Raw genomic sequence first — 26495 nt, 5'->3', positions numbered from 1 at the left:
CCTCCATCAAGGATCTTAAGATGGGTCGTCATTTCATCTTCCAACAAGACAACGACCCAAAGCACACAGCCAAGAAAACCAAGGCCTGGTTCAAGAGGGAAAAAATCAAGGTGTTGCAGTGGCCTAGTCAGTCTCCTGACCTTAACCCAATTGAAAACTTGTGGAAGGAGCTCAAGATTAAAGTCCACATGAGACACCCAATGAACCTAGATAACTTGGAGAAGATCTGCATGGAGGAGTGGGCCAAGATAACTCCAGAGACCTGTGCCGGCCTGATCAGGTCTTATAAAAGACGATTATTAGCTGTAATTGCAAACAAGGGTTATTCCACAAAATATTAAACCTAGGGGTTGAATAATAATTGACCCACACTTTTATGTTGAAAATTTATTAAAATTTAACTGAGCAACATAACTTGTTGGTTTGTAAGATTTATGCATCTGTTTATAAATACTGCTCTTGTTTGAAGTTTGCAGGCTCTAACTTATTTGCATCTTATCAAACCTGCTAAATCTGCAGGGGGTTGAATACTACTTGTAGGCACTGTATGTCACACAAAATAGTTACTAAATAAAATTTCCCACATGTCTACTTTACATCAGCGCAATTTTCGACACAAATTTTTTTTTTTCGTTAGAAGGGGTCAAAGTTCATCAGCAATTTCTCATTTTTCCAACAAAATTTACAAAAGAATATTTTTTTAGGGACCACATCACATTTGAGGTGACTTTGAGAGGACTAGGTGACAGAAAATACCCAAAGGTGACTCCATTCTAAAATCTGCACCCCTCACTCTGCTCAAAACCACATCCAAGAAGTTTATTAACCCTTTAGGTGCTTCACAGCAACCAAAGCAATGTGGAAGGAAAAAATTAAATTTTACTTTTTAACACAAAAATGTTACTTTAGCCATAAAATTTTAATTTTCACAAGGTAGAAAAGAGAAAGTGCACCATACAATTTATTGTGCATTTTCTCCTGAGTACGCTGATACCCCCATATGTGGTAAAAATCAATTGTTTGGGCGCACGGCAGAGCTCGGAAGAGAAGGCGTGCCATTTGAATTTTTGACTGCAAAATTAGCTGCACTCATTAGCGGACGCCATGTCGGGTTTGAAGACCCCCTGAGGTGCCTAAACAATGGAGCTACCCCACAAGTGACCCCATTCTGTAAACTAGAGCCCTCAAATAATCTTTCTAGATCTTTGGTGAGCACTTTGAACCCCTGGGGGCTTCACAGAAGTTTATAACGTTGAGCCGTGAAAAGAAAAAAAAATGTTTTACCACAAAACTGTTGCTTCAACTAGGTAGCTTTTTTTTCACAAGGGTATCAGTAAAAAATTCACCATAAAATGTATAGTGCATTTTCTCCTGAGTACGCAGATACCTCATATGTGGTGGAAATGAAATGTTTGGGCACACGGGAGGGCTCGGAAGGTAAAGAGCGCTATTTGAATTTTTGAGTGCAAAATAAGCTGCACTCATTAGCGGACGCCATGTCGGGTTTGAAGACACCATGAGGAACCTAAACAATGGAGCTCCCCCAAAAGTGACCTCATTTTGGAAACTAGAGCCCTCAAATAATTTTTCTAAATGTTTGGTGTGCACTTTGAACACCTGGGCGCTTCACTGAAGTTTATAACGTTGAGCCGTGAAAAGAAAAAAATAAAATTTTTATCACTAAACTGTTGCTTCAACTAGGTAGCTTTTTTTCACAAGGGTATCCGGAAAAAATGCACCATGAAATTTATAGTACATTTTTTCCTGAGTACAACGATACCTCATATGTGGTGGAAAGTAATTGTTTGGGCGCATGGTGGGACTCAGAAGAGAAATAGCACCATTTGACAGCAAAATTGGTTGGCATCATTAGCTGACGTAATGTTGCATTTGGAGACCCCCTGAGGTGCCTAAACAATGGAGCTCCCCCACAAGTGACCCCATTTTGGAAACTAGACCCCTCAAGGAATTTATCTAGATGTTTAGCGAGCCCCAAGGGGCTCCACAGAAGTTGATAATGTTGAGCCATGAATACAATTTTTTTTTCACCACAAAACTTTACTTGAACCACGTAGCTTTTTTTTCACAAGGGTATCAGGAAAAAATGTACCATAAAACGTATTGTGCAATTTCTCCTGAGTACGCAGATACCTCATATGTGGGTGAAAGTAATTGTTTGGGCGCATGGCAGGGCTCAGAAGAGAAGGCGCACCATTTGACAGCAAAATTGGTTGGAATCCTTAGCGGACGCCATGTCATGTTTGGAGACCCCCTATGGTGCCTAAACAATAGAGCTCCCTCACAAGTGACCCCATTTTGGAAACTAGACCCCTCAAGAAATTTATCTAGATGTATAGTGAGCCCCTTGCACCCCCAGGGGCTCCACAGAAGTTGATAACGTTGAACCGTGAACATTTTTTTTTGTTTATTACCACAAAATGTTTGCATCAACCAGGTAGCTTTTTTTTTTTACAACGGTATCAGGAAAAACTGCACCATAAAACGTATTGTGCAATTTTTCCTGAGTACGCAGATACCTCATATGTGGTGGAAATAAATTGTTTGGGCGCATGGTGGGGCTCAGAAGAGAAGGAACGCACAGACGCGGTGCACTGATCGACCGCTGCAGGATGCACATTCGGATGAGATATAAAAAGCGTCGGGGATACGGAAAAAAAGAAAATGTCACGCCAAAAATTGAGCAGGGGTGCATCCCTGATCAGTGCTTGGAGGGACGCATGGATGGATGCGATACAAAAAGTGTCGCGGATACGGAAAAAAGTCACACCAAAAATTGAGCAGGGATGCTGATACGTTATGTGCATCCCTGATCAGCACTCGGCGGGACGCACGGATAGATGAGGTGTAAAAATGGACAGGATACAGGGAAAAAAAAAAAAGTTATACTCACAGTACCCAGAGAATTAGCAGGAGGAACAGAAGGCAAGCGAGATAGACATCTGTACAGGAGCAGCAGGCAGGACGTTGGACACATCAGCAGAAGACCCAGGAAGAAGGACCCAGAGATGGAGGCAGATGTGATCGGGCCAGTGAAGACCTCGGACGACCCGGTGAAGGCAGGTAAGAGGACGTCGAGGGGAGAGGGGAGGGGGAGAGCAGAGGGGGATACCGGAGAAGCATGAAGGAAGGAAGCAGAATAGAGATGACAGAGGAGGCAGGCAGATCGCAGGGGGAGCAGATCGGGATGTCGGGGGGCAGATCGGGGCGTGGGGGGGCAGATCGCGGGGGGCACGGGCAGGGGCCATCACGGGAGCGCGCAGGGGCCATAACGGGAGCGCGCAGGGGCCATAACGGGAACGCGCACGGGCTGCAAGGGGTGTGGAATACTCACGTGGAGCAGGCGCAGAAGCGGTGACATCAGCGGCGGCAGCGGTGGCGTGGTACCACAAGTACCAGCCAGTCCACGCTGCAGACATGTTGGGGGAGGCTCCCAAGACCAGCACAGGTCTGGGGAGGGCAGCCACCTGCAGATCAGACCGCCCCACTGCACACTGATTGGAGCGATTGCGCGTCATAGCATGATCGCTCCAATCAGTGCTGCAGGGGCTGGGGGCGGCATGTTTGAGATCCACATATGATCTGCTGTACCTGCTACGGCATCTCATAGCAGGATCTCACAGTATCGCACTAATTCGGGCATTATTTTTGCTGAAATCAGTGCGAATGATGTGGTTGGCGGTTCAGATTTGAACAGCCAATCACATCGATCGTCGATGGAGGTTGGCGATGCCACCCCCCCTGGGGTTAATCAAAGGTCCCCTGCTGTAAGAAACAGCAGGGGACATCATTTGAAAGCCGTTGCTATGGCCACGGCAATCAAATGAAGTTTAGGCCGTAAAATTACGTCCCTGGTCGTTAAGTCACGTTAAAATAGGACGTAATTTTACTGCCCGCGGTCGTGAAGGGGTTAAAGTACAGATATGATATTGTTTTCGGCTTAATGAAATAGTAAATGTATTGTACAACATGAATGATTTAATTATGTTCATCTAGCTGTAATCTAATTACTAGTTCTCTGGGCGTCTCCCTTTAGACACTTCCTCTTTGTATGTGTTCATATATATTTCATTTCTCTAAACTATATACTATGTATGATGAAGGACCCACTACCCTTTTGGGTCTGAAACACGAAAGTTTTACAATGTGTGATTTTTAAACTTCTTTTGAATTAAGTGGAGTTTTAAATCTTTTTGAAGCAGACAACGGTGCTGGATTTTTTCTTCAATGTATCTCCACTAATAGGGTGGGCGAACCTGCAGATGTTCAGGTTTGCTGGGTCAAGCCGGACTGTAATAAATAAATAAATTAAAAAAATCAGGTTCGGGATCAGACTTTACCCTAAGTTGACCACGGACCCCATATAAGTCTATAGGGACCTAAGTAAGTGCTATAAAGATGTGATAGTAAGGGCTAGGGGGCTACAAAAGCCCTGATATTTTTAGGGTGGAGTGGGCTATTTTTTTGGCTCTTCCCAGCCTAAAAATAGCAGTCTGCAGTCGCCCCAGAGATAGCGCATCTGTTATATGCGCCAAATCTGCTGCTATACTCAGCTCTTCCTGTTTCCCTGATGTAGTGGCAAATGGGGTAATATATGGGATTGATGTCAGCTGTAAGTTGCCAGCTAGCATCAAGCCCTGGTATTAGTAATAGGTGGGCGTCTATCAAATACCCCCATTACAAATCCAGTTGAAACATGAAAAAATTTTATTTGAGCAAATGCCCCGAAACTACACCCTCATTCACCAATTTATTTCAAATTTTTACCAAAAAATTTACAAAGTCAAGTACAAATCCATGGCGACGTCCCACAACATTTCCCAAAAGCGAACCTGACAAACATAAAAAGAGAAAATTATTAAAGAAATAAAGACAATAAACACCCTCTTTCACCAATTTATTTTCCTGGCAAATCCATTAAACGGGTCTGGTGTAATTCAATTAGTGGCTCACACGACGATCCCATACTCTCTGTCCCAGACAATGAAGAATAGAACATTCCCCATTGCCTGGGAGAGCTGTCCTTGAGGCCGTACACACTGCTGTGTGACCTGAGATGACCTCATGAGGTCAGCCCAGGTCACCACAGGGGCTCATACAGCAAAAAAACATTTTTTTTCATCGCTTTCACTATAAGGCTGGGATCACATTCTTGTGGTTTCCGCTGAGCACTAGTTTCTGTGTAAATCCCCCAAAAATGTGATTCAGGCAAAACCCCCATGGAACCACTCACTCTAATCAGGCAAGGGGAGACACTTTGGACTCTATTTAGCGTTTGTTTCGCTCTTGTCCATTTTTTAGGCGTGCACAGAGCTGTGGTCGTCCACATTTGTGACCTAAAAAAACACCTAAAATAATGGCACACCGCCAGAACAAAGACTAGACAGAGTCTAAAGGGGCTCCATCTGCTTCATTATAGGCCTCCGACACACATCCATGCCACCGGTACGTGTTTGGTACGTTTTTGTACATACTGGCAGCACGGAGACACGTACACCAATGTTACCCTATGATAACAGGCACACACACGTAAACCACACGGAACGTGTGTCCGTGTCGTTTGTACGTGTTTGTGTTTGTTGTTTGTAGTGTTTGTGTTTATCAACACGCTCAACATGTCCGTTTTTCTCCGGCATCACACAGGCACGGACCCGCTAAAGTCAATGGGTCCGTGCCTGCACGTACGTGACACGTAGCATGTCCGTGTGCGTTTTTATTTCAAACATCAGCTACGCTTGTTACCAATCTAGCAGGTCAATTAAGGTAATTAATTCTGGCGCCAAGACCTCATATCCTGCCTCAATTGCAATCGTGTCTGCAGCTGGGCTCATTCTCTCTCTCTGCTCACAAAGTGAGCTCTCTGTACCCCACATTTTTGGAAATTGCTCCAAGGATAGACACAGAGAGGCTGATTGAGGAAGTAGAGAGGCATCCAGAGCTGTGGGACACCCGTGTTGATGAATACCACGACAGGTTGATGGTGGAGAGAGCCTGGATGTCTGTGGCTGAACAAGTCTACCCCAGGAATGGATGGTCTCAATGCACCCCTGGAAGGAAAGCTAAATATGGTAAGTACAGCCTTTGCTGTGGCTTCTCTCTTTACCTAAATGTGGTGATTCATTTGGCTGGAGGTTTATATTGTTAACTATAATATTATGCATTTATTACTTGTGCTGACTCATTTTGAGCAACACAGGAGACAGGCATACAGAAAAGTATGGGTCTGTTTTTCATGGCGGAATTTTAGTAGTTTATTTTTTGTACATACTGTATTTTTCGCTTTATAAGACGAACTTTTTTTACCCCAAATTTTGGGGGAAAGTAGGGGGTGCGTCTTATAATCCGAATATATGGGGGGGGTATATAAATAAATATATATATATATATACACACACTGCAGGGTCCAGGGGAGGTGGGGGCAGCTCCGGAGCGGTGCTGGGGGCTTGTGAAAGCTGCAGGAGGGAGCATTCGATCTCCTGCTCCCGCTCATATAATATGCACTGCCGCTGTCCATCACCGTGGTGCTGAGACCGCACTGCAGTGATGGGCTGGGGCATCGGCGCATATTATATGTGTCTGCACCACCCTTTGATGGCACATGCCCCCCCTGTGTTAGATATGGCCCCCATGCTGCTGCTCATCCTAAAATAAAAAAGCTTTACTTACCCCCTCCAGCGTTTCTCCCCGGTGTCCCTGCTTCCATTTGTGATCAGGCACACAGAGATGATATCACTCTGCTGTGCCGATCACATGACCGGCACCGAGAACCAGGAAGTGGAGGAGCAGAAGCACGGAGGGAGACACCAGGAGGACAGCGCTGAAAAGGTAAGGAAAGAGTGTTTTATTTTACTATGGGCAGCAGCATGGAGGCGATATCTAACACAGGGGGACTTGTGCGATCTATAGGGGCCATAGGCAGCACAAGGGGATGTGTGCAATCCATAGGGGGCCATAGGCAGCACAAGGGGATGTGTGCAATCCATGGGGGGCCATAGGCAGCACAGGAGAACGTGTGCAATCCATAGGGGCCATAAGCAGCATAGGGGAATGTGTGCAATCCATAGGGGGCCATAGCCAGCACAGGGGGACGTGTGCCATCCATAGGGGGCCATAGGCAGCACAGGGGGACGTGTGCCATCCATAGGGGGCCATAGGCAGCACAGGGGGATGTGTGCCATCCATAGGGGGCCATGGGCAGCACAGGGGGACACATGCCATCCATAGGAGACCTGTGCCAGCTGTAGGAGACATGTGCCATCCATAGGAGACCTGTGCCATCTGTAGGAGACCTGTGCCAGTTGTAGGGGACGTGTGCCAGCTATAGGAGACGTGTGCCAGCAATAGGAGACTTGTGCCAGGCTGCCAGCAATAGGGGACGCGTGCCAGCACAGGGGGACATGTGCCATAAATAGGGGATGTGTGCCAGCAAAGGGGACGTGTGCCATCAATGGGGGACATGTGGCATCACTGGGGGACGTGTGCCAGCACTAAGGGGGCTATATTCAATATAAGGGGGCCATATCCAGATTAAGGGGGCTTATTTTAGGATGGGGGGCTATGAGGGTCATATACCCTATATGATTTGTTAGACGGACACTGGCATTATAAGATGGACCCCATTTAACATTACAAAAAAAATCTCTTTTCCTTCACCAAATTTGGGGGTGCGTCTTATAATCAGGTGCGTCTTATAAAGCGAAAAATACGGTAATCATGGAAACATGACATGTCATGCTTTAAATGCACTTTACCCTGTCTTTTCATGTGCTTTAACCATCTGGCATAAATGTACACATATCTGCATACATCTAATTTTTACTTGTGATGTCTACACCCATGTCTGCACTGCTAGGCCATTATATGTCAGCTATAGTTGTTTATGTGTTTTTTTTAAAGTATGGATAGAATATATGTATTTCCTTGGAGTTTACTGTTGTCATATTTGAACAAATGGCATTGCATGTAGTGGTGGTCAATATAATTCCCCCATTTATTAATCTTATCATTATTATACTTGACTACCCATTATACATGTATTTCATTAGTTCATGTACGTCATGCAAACATGGGTATGATGTATTGGTCAGGTATATATTTAAATACATTATGTATGTTATGTGCATTTGTGTATATTCACTTGTTATGTTGCAATATATCATCATTTACAGTACCTTTTTTTTCTGGTTTTTTTTTTTGTTATTTTTTGGATAAAGGTTTTTCTTATTTTTAAAAAATAATGTTTGTTTTCCTATTGTTTCATTACAGTTGATTTGATTAAACGGCGATGGCGGTCAGCACAAGACCAATTCCGCCGTGAGTTTAATCCTGTGGCTACATCTGCAGCTGCTTCCAAAAAGAAAAAATATATTCACTACGATGGGCTGAGCTACCTAATTCCAATTATGGAGGTACCAAAGTAAGTATTTTCAATGATAATTTATTGATGATGTAATGCATAAAATAAAAAAACATTAATTTTTTTATTTTTTTTTTTAAATGACAGTACTGAAGATAACCTTGAGGACAGTGAAGAGGCGCAGTCCGCAGTGTTGTCTGCAAGAGCCACATCTGCCTCAGAGATGGAGCCAACATCCTATCAGCAACCCACAAGCCAGAACACCATCCAGCCTGAAGCAGATGAAGGCTCATCAGATCTGGGCTTGGGGACAAGTCAATCAACTGCCCAAATCACAGGCCAATTTACAGGGCTTCAAAGTGGACCATCATCAGTTATTGGCGAGGGGAGCCCACAAACACATGCAGCCACACAGCCTAGATCAACAACACATAACCTTCGGTCACTAGCCCAAACATTCCGTGGTCACAGACATAGGCGTCAATTAAGGATTGCGTTCACTACCAGAGATCATTTATACTAGAATACTTCATATGATGAATTCACTAATTCCAGAGAGTGATGGAGAGAGATTTTGTTGCTCCCTCTCACCCTCTCTTGCATTGGTTGCACCAGATAGGCAGGACAGGTTGAGGGCGTCTATAATCACACTGATTTCTGCATGCCAACGTGAGCCAGAGCCCATATGTTTTTGAAGCGATAGAGCAATGGAGAGGTAGTCCTCGTGGGCCACACACAACAACTACACTACACACTATGGAAACCCAAACTGATGAATACACATTTAATTCACAACAAATACTCTAGTGCAACAAAGACAGTGGCCAACTGCTTCTTTGATTAATGATCCTCAAACAAGGCCTTCAAGTCTATCTCTACAATCAGCTGCATTAGTTTCCCAAATGACTGGACAACAGCCATCTTTTTACCATCAAGGGCAACAACAAGCACCTTTGCAAACCTCTCTGACCTATCAAAGTAATGTTAGTAATGTTCATAGACTCCCCCAAATGCTACAACAACCGCCATCATACCATATGCAACATAGTCAACAGCAGCAGTACTTTCAAACTCAGCGTTACCCAACCAACTTCACATCCACACATCCACAGCCTGTTCCATTGCAACCATATTTACCACCGTCACAAGGTCAACAATCTGTTCCTAAAACAACAGAAATGTTTGGGCAGAGCACAACAACAATAACAGGTGAAAACACTATTTAATCACTTATACAACATCTAGTGTTAGGCAGCCTCCATATGCAGTAGGTGGCAATGCCATGGAGACTACACAGGAAAGCATAACTAGCCTAGAGGATTTAGTTGACTCATAATTTGACTAAATATATTTACATCTAAATTGGTTAATGCCTAGAATTAAACAGTTGTATACTAACCATCCATAAATGTTTCTGATTAATCAGCCCAAACTTGTGACTGATTATTTTACAAACATTTATAGGTAAATTCTTTCAAGTTGCTCTATCACTTCAAAAACATGACCTGCATTGTATGATCTTGGTTTTCTCTTGACAGGAGGTTATGACCATCTTAAAACTTCCATGTGTTGTTACAATTTATGCACGCACATAACCATCTACATTTCCATCCATGCACCTTTCTAAAAATATAAATTCTGGCAATATGCAGTATCTGCATATGTTCAGGTCCCTTACTTGTGTTCCCATAGTGTCAAACAAATTATGTTTGCGTGACACTATGGCATAATACAGTATGGTGTGTTTTGTGGGATAATGTCTCAGAAAATATTTAAAAAATATGTTAAAAATACAGTGTGTTTTGAAAGAGGAAACATGCATACATAGTCAAAAATACATTATCATAAATTTCTATTTTATGACTAAATTTGTAACACCAACGTAATACATTAAAGTATGTTGTAGTTACACTCCTATATTTAACATTAATTTCAAATAAAAAAAAATTTGGACAAGCACATGTTCTTAATAAACATATACATCCAAGAATAACTATTGGAACATATAGTAAACTATGTATGGACATTTTCCCTTTTTCAATACATATGTGTTTGAGAATATGTAACATAATGTTTAAGATAAAAAAAGGAAAAATACACAATTATTCTGTGTTACTATGCACATTTAAACTAAAATAATCTTTAAACTGATTCCTAACTTGCAGACCAGATGGGGCCCAATTGAATCTTAATCTTCCATTACCTACTAATGGGGCATTAAGATCAGGCATGTCATCCAAATCTTCGTCATTGATTTCATTCAATCTACAGTAATTATGTAAAATTACTGTAGCTTTAATGACAACCTTGACAGTGGTTGGTTGCAGCTGGATGGTGGTTTGATAAATGCGCCATCTTGAAGCCATGATGCCAAAGGCACGTTCAACATAGCAACGTGCTCTGGCCAAGGTGCAATTAAATTGGGCTTTTGATCTGTCTAATCCATGTCTTGGATATGGACGCATCAAATGCCTAGACAAGGCAAACCCCTGATCTGCAACCGTGACAAATGGTGCATTAGGTCCATTTGTACCAGGTAGAGGCCTTGGTGCTGGCAAATTTAGATTGTCTGACATTAATCAACGTGATAAGCGTGAACTTCTGAAAATTCGTGCATCAGAGGCACTGCCATAGGCTCCAATATCAACAAAAATAAAACAGTAATTAGTGTCAACCAAAGCAAGAATTACTACAGAAAAAAACTTGTGAAAATTAAAATATCTAGAAGCAGAGTTAGGTGGTTTCTTCACTCTAATATGTTTGCCGTCTATAGTGCCAATACAGTTAGGAAATGATGTTTTGTCAAAATAATCTTCTGAAATGCGCATCCAATCCTGTGATGTAGGCTGCTGCATGACATGGTGCTTAAGCTTAGCACAGTGCAGGTATGCAGTATTATCTTGCCAATTGTCGATCTTCCCAATAAAAATTCAGAATGAAGACTGCGAATGGATTGTCCAGTTGCAAGGAATCTACAAATGACAAGGAAATGTTATTAGTATGTTTGTTACTTAATTTGAACATGTTTTTTACAAAAATGTGATTAACAATGTCTGGCTACAATCATTTATTTAATTTTGATGTATGCATGTAATAAAACTACACAAAGGAAATGCATTATTTTCCATATTGGAAACTTTAATTACTTAATGTTAAATAAACAAGTTTGATCAGAACTATATTTTCTTTGTGTTTTTCAATAATAAGGCTGTAAGGTATAACTGATGTACAGTCATATGAAACCGTTTGGGCACCCAACCTTTTTTCTTGATAACAATTTGGGTTTTTGCAACAGCTATTTCAGTTTCATATATCTAATAACTGATGGACTGAGTAATATTTATGGATTGAAATGAGGTTTATTGTACTAACAGAAACTGTGCAATCCGCATTTAAACAAAATTTGACCGGTGCAAAAATATGGGCACCTCAACATAAAAGTGACATTAATATTTTGTAGATCCTCCTTTTGCAAAAATAACAGCCTCTAGTCACTTCCTGTAGCTTTTAATGAGTTCCTGGATCCTGGATGAAGGTATATTTGACCATTCCTGTTTACAAAACAATTCCAGTTCAGTTAAGTTTGATGGTCGCCGAGCATGGACAGCCTGCTTCAAATCATCCCACAGATTTTCAATGATATTCAGGCCTGGGGACTGGGATGGCCATTCCAGAACATTGTAATTGTTCCTCTGCATGAATGCCTGAGTAGATTTGGAGCGGTGTTTTGGATCATTGTCTTGCTGAAATATCCATCCCCTGCGTAACTTCAACTTCGTCACTGATTCTTGCACATTATTTTCAAGAATCTGCTGATACTGAGTTGAATCCATGCGACCCTCAACTTTAACAAGATTCCTGGTGCTGGCATTGGCCACACAGCCCCAAAGCATGATGGAACCTCACCAAATTTTACTGTGGGTAGCAAGTGCTTTTCTTGGAATGCCGTGTTTTTTTTGCCTCCATGCATAACGCCTTTTTGAATGACCAAACAACTCAATCTTTGTTTCCTCAGTCCACAGGACCTTCTTCCAAAATGTAACTGGCTTGTCCAAATGTGCTTTTGCATACCTCAGGCGACTCTGTTTGTGGCGTACTTGCAGAAACGGCTTCTTTTGCATCACTCTCCCATACAGCTTCTCCTTGTGCAACGTTCGCTGTATTGTTGACTGATGCACATTGACACCAACTGCAGCAAGATGATGCTGCAGGTCTTTGGAGGTGGTCTGTGGATTGTCCTTGACTGTTCTCACCATTCTTCTCTGCCTTTCTGATATTTTTCTTGGCCTGCCACTTCTGGGCTTAACAAGAACTGTACCTGTGTTCTTCCATTTCCTTACTATGTTCCTCACAGTGGAAACTGACAGTTTAAATCTCTGAGACAACTTTTTGTACCTTCCCCTGAACAACTATGTTGAATAATCTTTGTTTTCAGATCATTTGAGAGTTGTTTTGAGGAGCCCATGATGCCATTCTTCATAGGAGATTCAAATAGGAGAACAACTTGCAACTGGCCACCTTAAATACCTTTTTTTCATGATTGGATACACCTGCCTATGAAGTTCAAAGCTCAATAAGGTTACAAAAACAATTTAGTGCTTCAGTGAGTCAGTAAAAAGTAGTTAGGAGTGTTCAAAGCAAGAAATTGATAACGGTGCCCATACTTTTGCACCGGTCAAATTTTGTTTAAATGCGGATTGCACATTTTCTGTTAGTACAATAAACCTCATTTCAATCCAGAAATATTACTGAGTCCATCAGTTATTAGATATATGAAACTGAAATAGCTGTTGCAAAAACCCAAATTGTTATCAAGAAAAAAGGTTAACATTAATAAGGGTGCCCAAACTTTTTCATATGACTGTAACCCTGATCCCTACTAACCGCCAAGTTTAACTACAAACCCTTGCACCGGCCTCGGTCGTTGCTACACCTTTCCCCATCCCTCAGCTTTAACCGTTCAGTCCCGTAGTTCCCCGCCACCAGGTGTGCACTGTTTATCACGTCATAGTACACACACACACACACACACACACAAAAACAAAAAAACCCCCCACTCATTTCAGTTATCCAAACACCAACAAGGCTATGACAACACTAATACAATGATGGTCGCTGACACTATGATAAAAAATGCTGGTTACAGTAGCTAACAGTTTTTTTCCTAGATCCGTCGAGACCTAGCATCTGGATTATAGGTCACTCCCACATATTCTGGGCAGCACGCGGGCAGAGTCGAGACCGGGTGGTAGCGTGCTAGGATTTCGTCACCTCAAGTTCCACTGGAGAGGAGATCGGGGCCTGGCCTGGACACAGGTCCTGCCCGAGGTAGTGAGCATATGAAGAATAGCCACGGACCCAGCAGTGCTAGTCATTCACACGGGAGAAATGACCTAGTAAACGTAAGGATCCCGGAGCTGCTTGCGGTCATGCAAGCGGACCTGGATAGGTTCAGCGGTTTCTTTAGCAACGTAGTTGTAGTATGGTCCAGTATATTACCGAGATTGAGTTGGACAGGGGCAAGGAATATAGCGGCTGTGCAACGGTCAAGGCGGCATGTTAATATGCGGATCGCCAAATTTGTAGCGGCAGGAAGAGGTATAGTGCTGGGACACGAGACGTTGGAGTCAAACATCAGCCGATTGGTGTTAGAGGATGGTTTTACCTCAATGATATAGGCCTAGCTATTTTCCTGTTGGGCATTCAGGACCGGGTCTAACAGGCCATAAGGACCCTTTTGTGGGGGTTGCAGCTCAGGCTTGGGCCTTCGCCACTCCGTGGCCGGTGGATGAGGGATTTGGTGAGAGTCAACCTGCCACGGACGGCCGTAGGCATCGGGCCTCCTCCCTCAGGTTTAAGGCGGATTTGTGCCTGTGGTTAGAGCTGTGGCCAAAATAACAAGCAACCACCTTTTTATATCAACATTGAATGGTGTTACGTGGATACCTTCAATAAAGTACAAAAGAAAAGATAATCCATGTGTGGTCTCATTCATTGCGCGGCGGGGAAGGGGAACCGGTGGGTGGGTCTTGGCAGTTTTATACTTTCTGCTCTGTAGGTATGGTAGATACCTCATATTGTAGTTACAAGTGAAAAAGTTTTGATACCGTGTTAGCCAGTTGAAAAATTATTGAATGTTCTCAGTGAGAGGAACAACTTGTTGTTCCTCACTCATATTGTACACACACGGCTCTGCTCCATACACCTCCTACACTCACGGCTCTGCTCCATACACCTCGTACACACACGGCTCTGCTCCGTACACCTCGTACACACACGGCTCTGCTCCGTACACCTCGTACACACACGGCTCTGCTCCGTACACCTCGTACACACACGGCTCCGCTCCGTACACCTTGTACACACACGGCTCCACTCCGTACACCTTGTACACACACGGCTTCGCTCCGTACACCTTGTACACACACGGCTCCGCTCCGTACACCTCATACACACACGGCTCTGCTCCGTACACCTCGTACACACACGGCTCTGCTCCATACACCTCGTACACACACGGCTCCACTCCGTACACCTCGTACACACACGGCTCTGCTCCGCACACCTCGTACACACACGGCTCTGCTCCGTACACCTCGTACACACACGGCTCCGCTCCGTACACCTCGTACACACACGGCTCTGCTCCATACACCTCGTACACACACGGCTCCACTCCGTACACCTCGTACACACACGGCTCTGCTCCGCACACCTCGTACACACACGGCTCCACTCCGTACACCTCGTACACACACGGCTCCGCTCCGTACACCTCGTACACACACGGCTCCGCTCCGTACACCTCGTACACACACGGCTCTGCTCCATACACCTCGTACACACACGGCTCCACTCCGTACACCTTGTACACACACGGCTTCGCTCCGTACACCTCGTACACACACGGCTCTACTCCATACACCTCGTACACACACGGCTCCGCTCCGTACACCTTGTACACACGGCTCCACTCCGTACAACTTGTACACACACGGCTTCGCTCCGTACACCTCGTACACACACTGCTCCGCTCCGTACACCTTGTACACACCCAGCTCTGCTCCATCCACACTGTAAGGCTATGTGTGCACGTTGCGTAAATACATGCAGTTACGCTGCACTTTGTAGCGCAGCGTAACTGCATGCGTCCTGCGTCCCCTGCACAATCTATGGAGATTGTGCAGGGGCCGTGCGCACGTGGCGTTTTAGAGCGCAGCAATTCGGCTGCTGCCGAAGCGCTGCGTTCTAAGAAGTGACATGTCACTTCTTCTGTGCGCTCCGCATGCAGCGCCCGCTCTGTCTATGGCAGGAGCTACAGGCAGAGCGCATGGAATCGGCTTCACTACGGACATTTTCTGCAGCGATTAGAATCGCACGTGTGCTCTTCAGATCGCTGCAGAAATTTCTGCAGTGAACTGTACGCAATGTGCGCACATAGCCTAAACCCCTCCTGACCCCACACATAACCTTCCCCTCATCCAGCACCATGACACCCAGCACAGCAGAGCCCTGCATACACTGAGGAGCTGATCATGTGACCCCTGACTCCTCCCCTCCATGTGACATCATCACAGGTCCTGGAAGCACAGAGCAGCCATATATCTAGTGTGCGGCTCTGCGGGAGGAGGTATGTGGAGATTCCCCATTACTGGGGCAGGGGGCATTAACCCCTTCAGCTCTGAGATTTTCTTGGGGTTTTTCTCTCGCTGATTTCTATGAATCGTGAGGTTTTTGTTCCTTTTCCTCTGATAGATACAGACGCCCCAACTATGAGAGGCCGGAAGTGAGGAAACCCGTCTACCCTCAGTCCTCGGCCCCTTTTCTGCCCTCGGTCCTCGGCCCCTTTCCTGCCCTCAGTCCTCGGCCCCTTTCCTGCCCTCGGTCCTCGGCCCCTTTCTGCCCTCAGTCCCCGGCCCCTTTCCTGCCCTCAGTCCTCGGCCCCTTTCTGCCCTCAGTCCTCGGCCCCTTTCTGCCCCTTTCCTGCCCTCAGTCCTCGGCCCCTTTCTGCCCCCACAAATGAAGGTTCTTTGGACAACCGTTGGTCAATTCCTGTATGCCTATAACCGCAGCAAGGTGACCTTTCTTTGATGGGACCCTATCCTAGTGTCATGCCTCTACTGGACTAACATTCTATAACTATATGGGCAGATACGATATGACATTTATTACAATGACCCTGTGGCTGATGGGCAAGGAGCACAGTCAGAATAGCAGGCTGTCTACACCTCCAATATTTACTGCACAAAAAAACCCCTGCATCTCCAAATAAAACATAGCAAGTGTGAACAGGTGCTACGTGCTATAACTACACAAAAACAAAAGGATACAGCAGCATTCTGTAGGCGTCAAGAAATACGCAAACATAGACATTTAAACTGCATTAATTGTAACTGGTGAGAAAAATGAAGATTCTTAGGGCAACAATTGGCCAATTCTTGTATGCCCATCAACCTGTGGCAAGGTGACCTTTATTTGATGGGACCCTATCCTATTCTCATGGAGGGAGCATGGAGGAGACATCTTAGTCAGCAACTCAACTTATGTTTCAGTCTGTACAAGACGAGAGAATACGATATCTACATGTTATATCTCCTAATATCTTTCCCGGTATTATCCCCAGTAATTGTATTATTATAATGGATTCTTTATGATGTTACATCGTCATCTTCTCTCCATTCAGGTCCTTACAATATCGGATCCTCTCAGTGGATATCTTCTATATAAGAGAATTTTCCTCATTGTTCTATCTCGTTTGGATATGGACAGGGACAAGATGGAGAAAAGGATATTACACCTCACCCTAGACATCCTCTTCCGGCTTACTGGAGAGGTGAGAGATTCTGATGACGTCACATTACATCATTCTTATCTATGGGAATAACGGATGGACAGAACTGGAGAGGTGAGGACTCTGGAAATGTCTGTAGTGAGGTTTATTACTGTGTCTCTCCATAACCAGGATTACACAGTAGTGAAGAAGACCTCTAGTGAGCGCTGTCAGACCCCTGTGTCTGAGGGATGGGGAAGAACCCTAAGCCCAATCACGGGGCCTCCACCTCACCCCCCGATACATGAGGACATCAATGACCAGAAGATCCCAGAACTCACCTACAAGATGATTGAGCTGCTGACTGGAGAGGTGACACTGCTGGGAATGCTGGGACATTATACAGTAACGCTATGAAGAGATCAGGGGGTGACGGTATCATTGTATGTGTCAGGTTCCTATAAGGTGTCAGGACGTCACCATCTATTTCTCCATGGAGGAGTGGAAGTATTTAGAAGGACACAAAGATCTGTACAAGGACGTCATGATGGAGGTTCCCCAGCCCCTCACATCACCAGGTAATATACCGGACTAAATACACACGGGCTATACTTACTATTACTTACTATAATTATCTGTATGTGAGGAATTAATTCAGTCCCTGATTGTGTTTCCTCCAGTTCTATCCAGTAAGAGGACAACACCAGATAGATGTCCCCGTCCTCTTCTCCCACAGGATAGTAAACAAGAAGATCCCAATGTTCCTCAGGATTATCAGGTAGATGGAGAGAAGGTGCCATGAAATCTCCCTATGATGTGTAGACGGCTGTGAAGGTCTTGTGCTCAGTCTTGTTTTACCACCAGTATTATATGTTTTATACTTGTGTAATGAGAACGGTGGAGATGGCAGGATTAGAGCTGATCATAGATGAGACTTCTCCATCTGTCTGTGACTTTTATAATATTTGTTTCAGGGTGAAGATCTGACCCATATTAATACTACAGAGACATATGTGAGGGGTGATGAGCGGAGTAAAGAGGAGATTCCTACATATGGCTACCCAGGTGAGTAGTATACTGTGTGCAGAATTATTAGGCAAATGAGTATTTTGATCACATGATACTTTTTATACATTTTGTCCTACTCCAAGCTGTATAGGCTGAGAGCCAACTACCAATTAAGTAAATCAGGTGATGTGCATCTCTGTAATGAGGAGGGGTGTGGTGTAATAACATCAACACCCTATATAAGGTGTGCTTAATTATTAGGCAACTTCCATTCCTTTGGTAAAATGGGTTAGAAGAGAGATTTGACGGGCTCTGAAAAGTCTAAAATTGTGAGCTGTCTTGCAGAGGGATGCAGCAGTCTTGAAATTGCCAAACTTTTGAAGCGTGATCACTGAACAATCAAGCGTTTCATGGAAAATAGCCAACAGAGTCTCAAGAAGCGTGTTGGGCAAAAAAGGTGCAAAATAACTACCCATGAATTGAGGAAAATCAAGCGTGAAGCTGCCAAGATGCCATTTGCCACCAGTTTGGTCATATTACATAGCTACAACGTTACTGGAGTATCAAAAAGCACAATGTGTGCCATACTCAGGCCCTTGGCCAAGGTAAGGAAGACTGAAAAACGACCACCTTTGAACAAGAAACCTAAAATAAAACTTAAAGACTGGGCCAAGAAATATCTTAAGACTGATTTTTCAAAGGTTTTATTGACTGATGAAATGAGAGTGACTCTTGATGGGCCAGATGGATAGGCCTGAGGCTGGATCAGTAAAGGGCAGAGAGCTCCACTGCGACTCACACGCCAGCAAGGTGGGGAGGTGGGGTACTGGTATGGGCTGGTATCATCAAAGATGAACTTGTGGGACCTTTTCGGGTTGAGGATGGAGTGAAGCTCAACTCCCAGACCTACTGTCAGTTTCTGGAAGACAACTTCTTCAAGCAGTGGTACAGGAAGAAGTCAGTATCGTTCAAGAAAAACATGATTTTCATGCAGTACAATATATTTATTGCTTATTTTAAACTTTTATGAAAAAAAATAAACTGAAAAGTGGGGCGTGCAATATTATTCAGCCCCTTTAAGTTAACACTTTGTAGTGCCACCTTTTGCTGCGATTACAGCTGCAAGTCGCTTGGGGTATGTCTCTATCAGTTTTGCACATCGAAAGACTGAAATTGTTGCCCATTCTTCCTTTGCAAATTGCTGGAGCTGAGTGAGGTTGGATGGAGAGCGTTTGTAAACAGCAGTTTTCAGCTTTTTCCACAGATTCTCGATTGGATTCAGGTCTGGACTGTGACTTGGCCATTCTAACACCTGGATACGTTTATTTGTGAACCATTCCATTGTAGATTTTGCTTTATGTTTGGGATCATTGTCTTGTTGGAAGACAAATCTCCGTCCCAGTCTCAGGTCTTCTGCAGACTCCAACATGTTTTCTTCAAAAATGGTCCTGTATTTGGCTCCATCTATCTTCCCATCAATTTTAACCATCATCCCTGTCCCTGCTGAAGAAAAGCAGGCCCAAACCATGATGCTGCCACCACTATGTTTGACAGTGAGGATGGTGTGTTCAGGGTGATGAGCTGTGTTGCTTTTACGCCAAACATATCGTTTGGCATTGTGCCCAAAAAGTTCGATTTTGGTTTCATCTGACCAGAGCAACTTCTTCCACATGTTTGTTGTGTCTCCCAAAACAAGAAAGCCTGCGGAGACACCATCACATGTTTCTCAACGCTGGCAGGAAACTAGCTAGGTCTTTCACCGGGAAGGAACACCCACGGGAAGGGCAGTCTCCAGTCAAGGAGACCTCCTATGCCAAACATGGTATCTATCCACAGACAGCTGTTTCGGGGTATTTGCCCCTCATCAGTGTGGAGAAGGAAACTGGCTAATGGGAGCAATGCCTAGTAGAAGACTACATAAGCAAGGATAGTTGACCTTAGGGATATCAACATCCAACACCGTGAAGACACCATCACATGTTTCTCAAGAATCACTACGTTGAGAAACACGTGATGGTGTCTCCGCGGTGTTGGATGTTGATCTCCCTAAGGTGAACCATCCTTGCTTATGTAGTCTTCTACTAGGCATTGCTCCCGCTAGCCAGTTTCCTACTCCACACTGATGAGGGGCAAATACCCCGAAACAGCTGTCTGTGGATGGATACCATGTTTAGCATAGGTGGTCTCCTTGACTGGAGACTGCCCTTCCCGTGGTTGGTCCTTCCCGGTTAAAGACCTGGCTAGTTTCCTGCTAGCGTTGAGAAAAATGTGATGGTGTCTCCGCAGGCTTTCTTGTTTTGAATATTTCCCAGGGGGCATTGCTGTAGAATCACTGCGTTGAGAAACACGTGATGGTGTCTCCGCGGTGTTGAATGTTGATCTCCCTAAGGTCAACCATCCTTGCTTATGTTGTGTCTTCCAGGTGGCTTGTGGCAAACTTTAAACAACACTTTTTATGGATATATTTAATAAATGGCTTTCTTCTTGCCACTCTTCCATAAAGGCCAGATTTGTGCAGTGTACGACTGATTGTTGTCCTATGGACAGACTCTCCCACCTCAGCTGTAGTTCATCAAGAGTGATTATGGGCATCTTGGCTGCATCTATGATCAGTTTTCTCCTTGTTTGAGATGAAATTTTTGAAGGACGGCCGGGTCTTGGTAGATTTGCAGTGGTATGATACTCCTTCCATTTCAATATGATCGCTTGCACAGTGCTTCTTCGCATGTTTAAAGTTATGGAAATATTTTTGTAGCCAAATACGGCTTTGAACGTCTCCACAACAGTATCACGGACCTGCCTGTTGTGTTCCTTGGTCTTCATGATGCTATCTACGCTTTAAACAGAACACTGAGACTATCACAGAGCAGGTGCATTTATACGGAGACTTGATTACACACAGGTGGATTATATTTATCATCATCAGTCATTTAGGACAACATTGGATCATTCAGAGATCCTCAATGAACTTCTGGAGTGAGTTTGCTGCACTGAAAGTAAAGGGGACGAATAATATTGCACACCCCAATTTTCAGTTTATTCTTTTTTACTAAAGTTTACAAAAAGCAATACATTTCGTTTAACTTCACAATTGTGTCTCACGTGTTGTTGATTCTTCACCATAAAATGTAAATATTTATCTTTATGTTTGAAGCCTGAAATGTGGGAGAAGGTTGAAAAATTCAAGGGGGCCGAATACTTTTGCAAGGCACTGTATTCCCTTTGAACATTCAGCTACGGGGACTACCGCAGCTGAGTATTCTGATCTACATGCCTTTACATGACTGTCACAGCCACACCATCTCCCACCCAATCTCCACCCGGGTAAGACCCGATTTGCTCCAAATTTGTCTTTCCAGCTCCTGCACCATTCAGCTTTTTTAAACACATTTTTTAGTGTGTGCACTCTGCATGTGATCACACTGATTTTATCCCCTGTGTGAGCCGTTCCAGCACTACAAGTGGCTCGCACAGGACTGAGGATTACTCATACCTAAGCATAAGTGTCTCAGCGTCAAGTACAAAGAATTAAAAAAAAGATTTGAAGAGACTGGAGATGTTTTTTACAAGCCCAGGTCTGGTAGACCCCTCAAGACAACGGCTCAGGAGGAACCTTTGTTGGTTAGAAAATCCAAAGCCAGCCCCTCTTCCATTGCAGCAGAGCTCCAAAAGGCCTGGTCACCTCAAGCCCCTGTGTCAACTAGAACAGTTTGTAGGATTCTGTCTCGAAATGACCTCCATGGTCGAATAAGTGCCAGAAGCCAGCACTAAACAAAAGGCAATTAAAAAAACGTTTGGCATTTGCCAAGTCCCACAGCCTGCTAAACAGATGGACCCTGGAAAAGTGGCAGATGGTGGATTTCTCTGATTTCTTCAGTTGAATTACACGACAGCCGCCACAAATACTGCAGGAGACCTACTGGAGCTCGTATGGATCCAGAAAACAGTTAAGTTTGGTGGTAGAAAAATCCTGGTCCGAGGTTACATTCAGTATGGGGGTGTGCAAAACATTTGCAAGGTGGAAGGCAATATCAATAGCCTAAAATATCAAGAAGTATTAGCTACCTCTTACATTCCTAATCATCAAAGGGGGCAAATTCTGCAGCAGGATAGTGCTCCATCTCATAAATCCATCTCTACAACAAAGTTCCTCCTGGCAAAGAAGATCAAGGTGCTCAAGGACTGGCCAGCCCAGTCAACAGACATGAACATCATTGAGCATGTTTGGGATAGGATGAAAGAGGAAGCTTGGAAGACAAAACCAAAGATTATAGTTAACTCTGGGAGGCATGTTAAGACTGCATTCTTTCCTATTCCTGATGACTTCATCAATAAATTGTATGAATCCTTGTTAAACCGCATGGATGCAGTCCTTCAAGCTCCTGGAAGTCACACAAAATATTAAATATGGCTCTAATAGCACCACAATTTAATTCACCAATGTTATGCAACATATCTTTGTATTAGAAGGTAATTATTTGTTTGAATTTCACATTACTTTCTGTAGGCGACAAAACTTTTGTCTTGTCAAAATCTGACCTTTCTGTGTTCATTAAATGATCAATATTTCAGCTTTGCAGCAACTTTATTTTCATAACCTAAACCAAATTTGGGAAGTTTTCAGTTTTCAAAAGAGTAATTTATAAAACCAATGGATGAATTTAAAGTCAGGTTATAAGCTTTTATTTACATAACATGGATAAGCGACAGAACTTTTGTCAGGGACTGTATATATGTAAAATTTAGTTAGAGTCTGAGATATTTATTTCTCACTTATTGTTATACAAATTTTCCACAATCCTTTTGTTAGGACAATTATTTTGTCAATATTGGCAGACTGTAATATGAAAAGATTGCACATCTTTATGACAGTTTAATCACTGTTCTATTTATTTAGCTGTTCTAAGTACAGCAACCAAACCCCACTTTATCAGCTCTGATCTCTCCTCTCCCCTCTGCAAGCGAGCCCTAGTTTAAGGGTATGTGCGCACGTTGCATTCTGATCAGTGCGGAAAAGAATGCAACCTCTGGCAGACTAGACAAATGTAATCACTGCGTTTGTAAAAAAAAAAAAAATGCATCCAAAACGCATGCATTTTGGATGCATTTTCCATGCGTTTTGCATGCGTTTTGGATGCATTTTTGACAGTGCGTTCCCCTGGCAATTCAGCTCTGTTACATGCCCGCTGACAGCAGACACAGAGTCACGCGATAAGAATGAACTCAGATGAACTTCACCCGACTTCATTGTCATCCCTTGGCTCTGTCTGTGTGTGCGTCCTGATTAGCGGTCACCCGTGACGGACTCACCAGAGAGAGAGACAGACAAGAGAAAGAGAGACCGACAGACAGAGAGAGAGAGACAGACAGAGCGACCAACTGACAGAGAAAGAGACCGACCGACAGACATAAAGAGATTGACCGACATCGACAGAGAGAGAGATTGGAAACACCTGCGCTTTGTTTGTCAAAAAAGCATGCGCAACGCAACAAAAATGCAATCCAAGTGCATTTTGGTTGCATTTTGACCCACATCATTGATTTCAGTGGGTGGAGAACGCAGCTACAACGCACAAAAGAAGCGACATGCTGCTTTTTTTCCACATCTATTTTTGGCATACAAAACGCTGCATTTAAAAACGAAGTGTGCGCATTGAATTTTCGGACTTCTCATAGACTTTGCTGGGGAAGCAGAACGCATGCAATTTGGCACTGAAACGCTGCAGTACAAAACATAGTGTTAACACTGGAAAAAGCACAACGTGCACACATAGTGTATTTCCAATGCGTGCCAGAGGCAAACTAAAAGTCTCACTTTGCTTATGGCAATTCCAGACTTTTTCCATATAGATGTCAATTTTAGAGATGTCTTTTTTGAAAATTTTCGTCGAGCCAAGGTTTTAATCTGTAGATCTAGCCAATGAGTTTAGAGAATTCCCTGTTAATCCATGCCAGAATCTAATTCAGCTCTTACACAGATCAGCATCACAGCACATATTCTTAGAGCGCCTGCACTGTATCGTAATTACCCACTGTTCACTAAATAACTAGCAAGGCAATTAGCTTTTCAATCCTATTGATGTGTAAGCACCTAAATGATAAATTTCGCTATTGTCTATACCATTTTTCTCTGAAAATAAGTACCTGTCTTCTATATTTTTTTCCCCTGAAAACTGCGCTAGGGCTTATTCTCGGTGAAACACGGCTGGGGGAAAGTTTAACCCCCATGAGTTTCACCGCAGGTCCTCGTCTTCCACTGCACTGCATCCTAGGATTCTCTGCTTGCCGGAAGCAATCAATCAATATCGCTGGATGGGGTGAGTGTGGGTGCGCGATCTGATGTGTGTGTGGGTGTGCGATCTGATGTGTGTGTGGGTGCGCGATCTGATGTGTGTGTGGGTGTGCGATCTAATGTGTGTGTGGGTGCGCGATCTGATGTGTGTGTGGGTGCACGATTCGATGTGTGTGTGGGTGTGCGATCTGATGTGTGTGTGGGTGCGCGATCTGATGTGTGTGTGGGTGTGCGATCTGATGTGTGTGTGGGTGCGCGATCTGATGTGTGTGTGGGTGTGCGATCTAATGTGTGTGTGGGTGCGCGATCTGATGTGTGTGTGGGTGCACGATTCGATGTGTGTGTGGGTGCGCGATCTAATGTGTGTGTGGGTGTGCGATCTGATGTGTGTGTGGGTGTGCGATCTAATGTGTGTGTGGGTGCGCGATCTGATGTGTGTGTGGGTGCACGATTCGATGTGTGTGTGGGTGCGCGATCTAATGTGTGTGTGGGTGTGCGATCTGATGTGTGTGTGGGTGTGCGATCTGATGTGTATGTGGGTGCGCGATCTAATGTGTGTGTGTGCGCGATTCGATGTGTGTGTGGGTGCGCGATCTGATGTGTGTGTGGGTGTGCGATCTGATGTGTATGTGGGTGCGCGATCTGATGTGTGTGTGGGTGCGGGATCTGATGTGTGTGTGGGTGCGCGATCTGATGTGTGTGTGGGTGTGTAATCTGATGTGTGTGTGGGTGCGTGATCTGATGTGTGTGTGGGTGCGCGATCTGATGTGTGTGTGGGTGCGAAATTTGATGTGTGATTGGGTGTGGAATTTGATGTGTGTGCGCAATCTGATGTGTTTGTGTGTGATCTGATGTGTGTGGGTGTGCGTTCCACTGCAAGTCCACCCGTTCTGCGTCTGGCGAGTATGATTGCAGGGTCTTTTCTCCTTTTTTCTGGGGGTGTCTGCTTTCTCTAATGAAGTTTCCTGCAGTATTGTTTAACTTTTCTAACTGCATGAACACTTTATTATTGAACCGCGTATAGGGCTTATATTTAAACTTTACTCCGAAAATGCAGAAAATTCCTGCTAGGGCTTATTTTCAGGGAAACACGGTAACTGTCACTGCTCCACTATATCACTGCTGCGGCTATAGCGGTGTTAAAATCAAAGACACTATCATACAGCTGTATCTCTTTTCAGATTGATGCCTTCTTCTCCAAGATATTCTCTTCTCCACAATTGAGTCTGGTTCAGGATCTGAGAATATTAAGCAATTCAATCACTTCTGCTGAGTCTGCACTTATGAGACAAAACAATCACTGATCTCGGGGAGACCAGCCAGAGAAGACACTGACGGCAGCCAGCGAGGGCGCTCAAGATAGTGAAATCCTAGGTACATTGCCCCCTGGGAAACATGCAAATCAAAAAAGTCCGTGGAGCCTCTGTTAGGAGTCTCAACACAGAAACCAGCCAGATATCCCTCCGGGAAGGACCCAACCAAGGGGTGGCTCTTTTTAGGAGACCTCCATAACCACCATATTAAGTGGTCATTTTAGTCAATATCCAACTTTTGACAAGTTTAAAGATATGACAAGGGAAATACCAAAGCCAGGTGTCCATCCACAGACAGCTGTTTCGGGGTATTGCCCCTCATCAGTGTGGAGTAGGATTCTGGCCAGGTGGAAGCAATGCCTAGTGCCAGGCGACAAAACCGCATCCTTTGCATAAGTTTTTTACATGCGGCCCGTCCGGTTTTTGCCACTTGCGGCAGGCTACTGAGCATTCGCAGTGGAAAAAAACGCATGCGGCGTCCATAGGCATGCATTGCAAATCGCGCTGCATCGGCCGGATGCGGCGCCATGCATCTTTTTTTTCGTGGACAAAAAAACGTGCCAGGCACTGTTCTATCCGGCCGCCGCATCGGCTAAATCTGCCACATGCAGCAAAAACCGGACCAAACGCAAGCCCATGCAGCACAATACGGAACTAATGTAAGTCTATGTAGGAAAAACCGCAACCGGCGGCAAAAAAAAGGTTGCGTTTTTCCTGCAGAGCGCCGTATTGTGCCGC

The 26495-nt window shown here is 44.3% G+C and overlaps 1 protein-coding gene across 1 annotated transcript in view; it reads left to right on the top strand.

The window, feature by feature from the left end:
* Positions 1 to 26495, top strand: part of LOC142312949 (uncharacterized) — a 125661-nt gene that overhangs the window by 75452 nt on the left and 23714 nt on the right. The window contains exons 7-11 of the mRNA XM_075351937.1: positions 17064 to 17207; positions 17337 to 17516; positions 17599 to 17722; positions 17825 to 17922; positions 18119 to 18209. Coding sequence (XP_075208052.1) covers positions 17064 to 17207; positions 17337 to 17516; positions 17599 to 17722; positions 17825 to 17922; positions 18119 to 18209 — 637 coding nt within the window. The remainder of the gene's footprint in view (positions 1 to 17063; positions 17208 to 17336; positions 17517 to 17598; positions 17723 to 17824; positions 17923 to 18118; positions 18210 to 26495) is intronic.

This window comes from Anomaloglossus baeobatrachus, chromosome 5, assembly GCF_048569485.1.
Source record: "Anomaloglossus baeobatrachus isolate aAnoBae1 chromosome 5, aAnoBae1.hap1, whole genome shotgun sequence".
Classification (NCBI taxonomy): Eukaryota; Metazoa; Chordata; class Amphibia; order Anura; family Aromobatidae; genus Anomaloglossus; species Anomaloglossus baeobatrachus.
The sequence above is the reverse complement of the archived record's forward strand: the minus strand, read 5'-3'. Positions and strand labels throughout refer to the sequence as shown.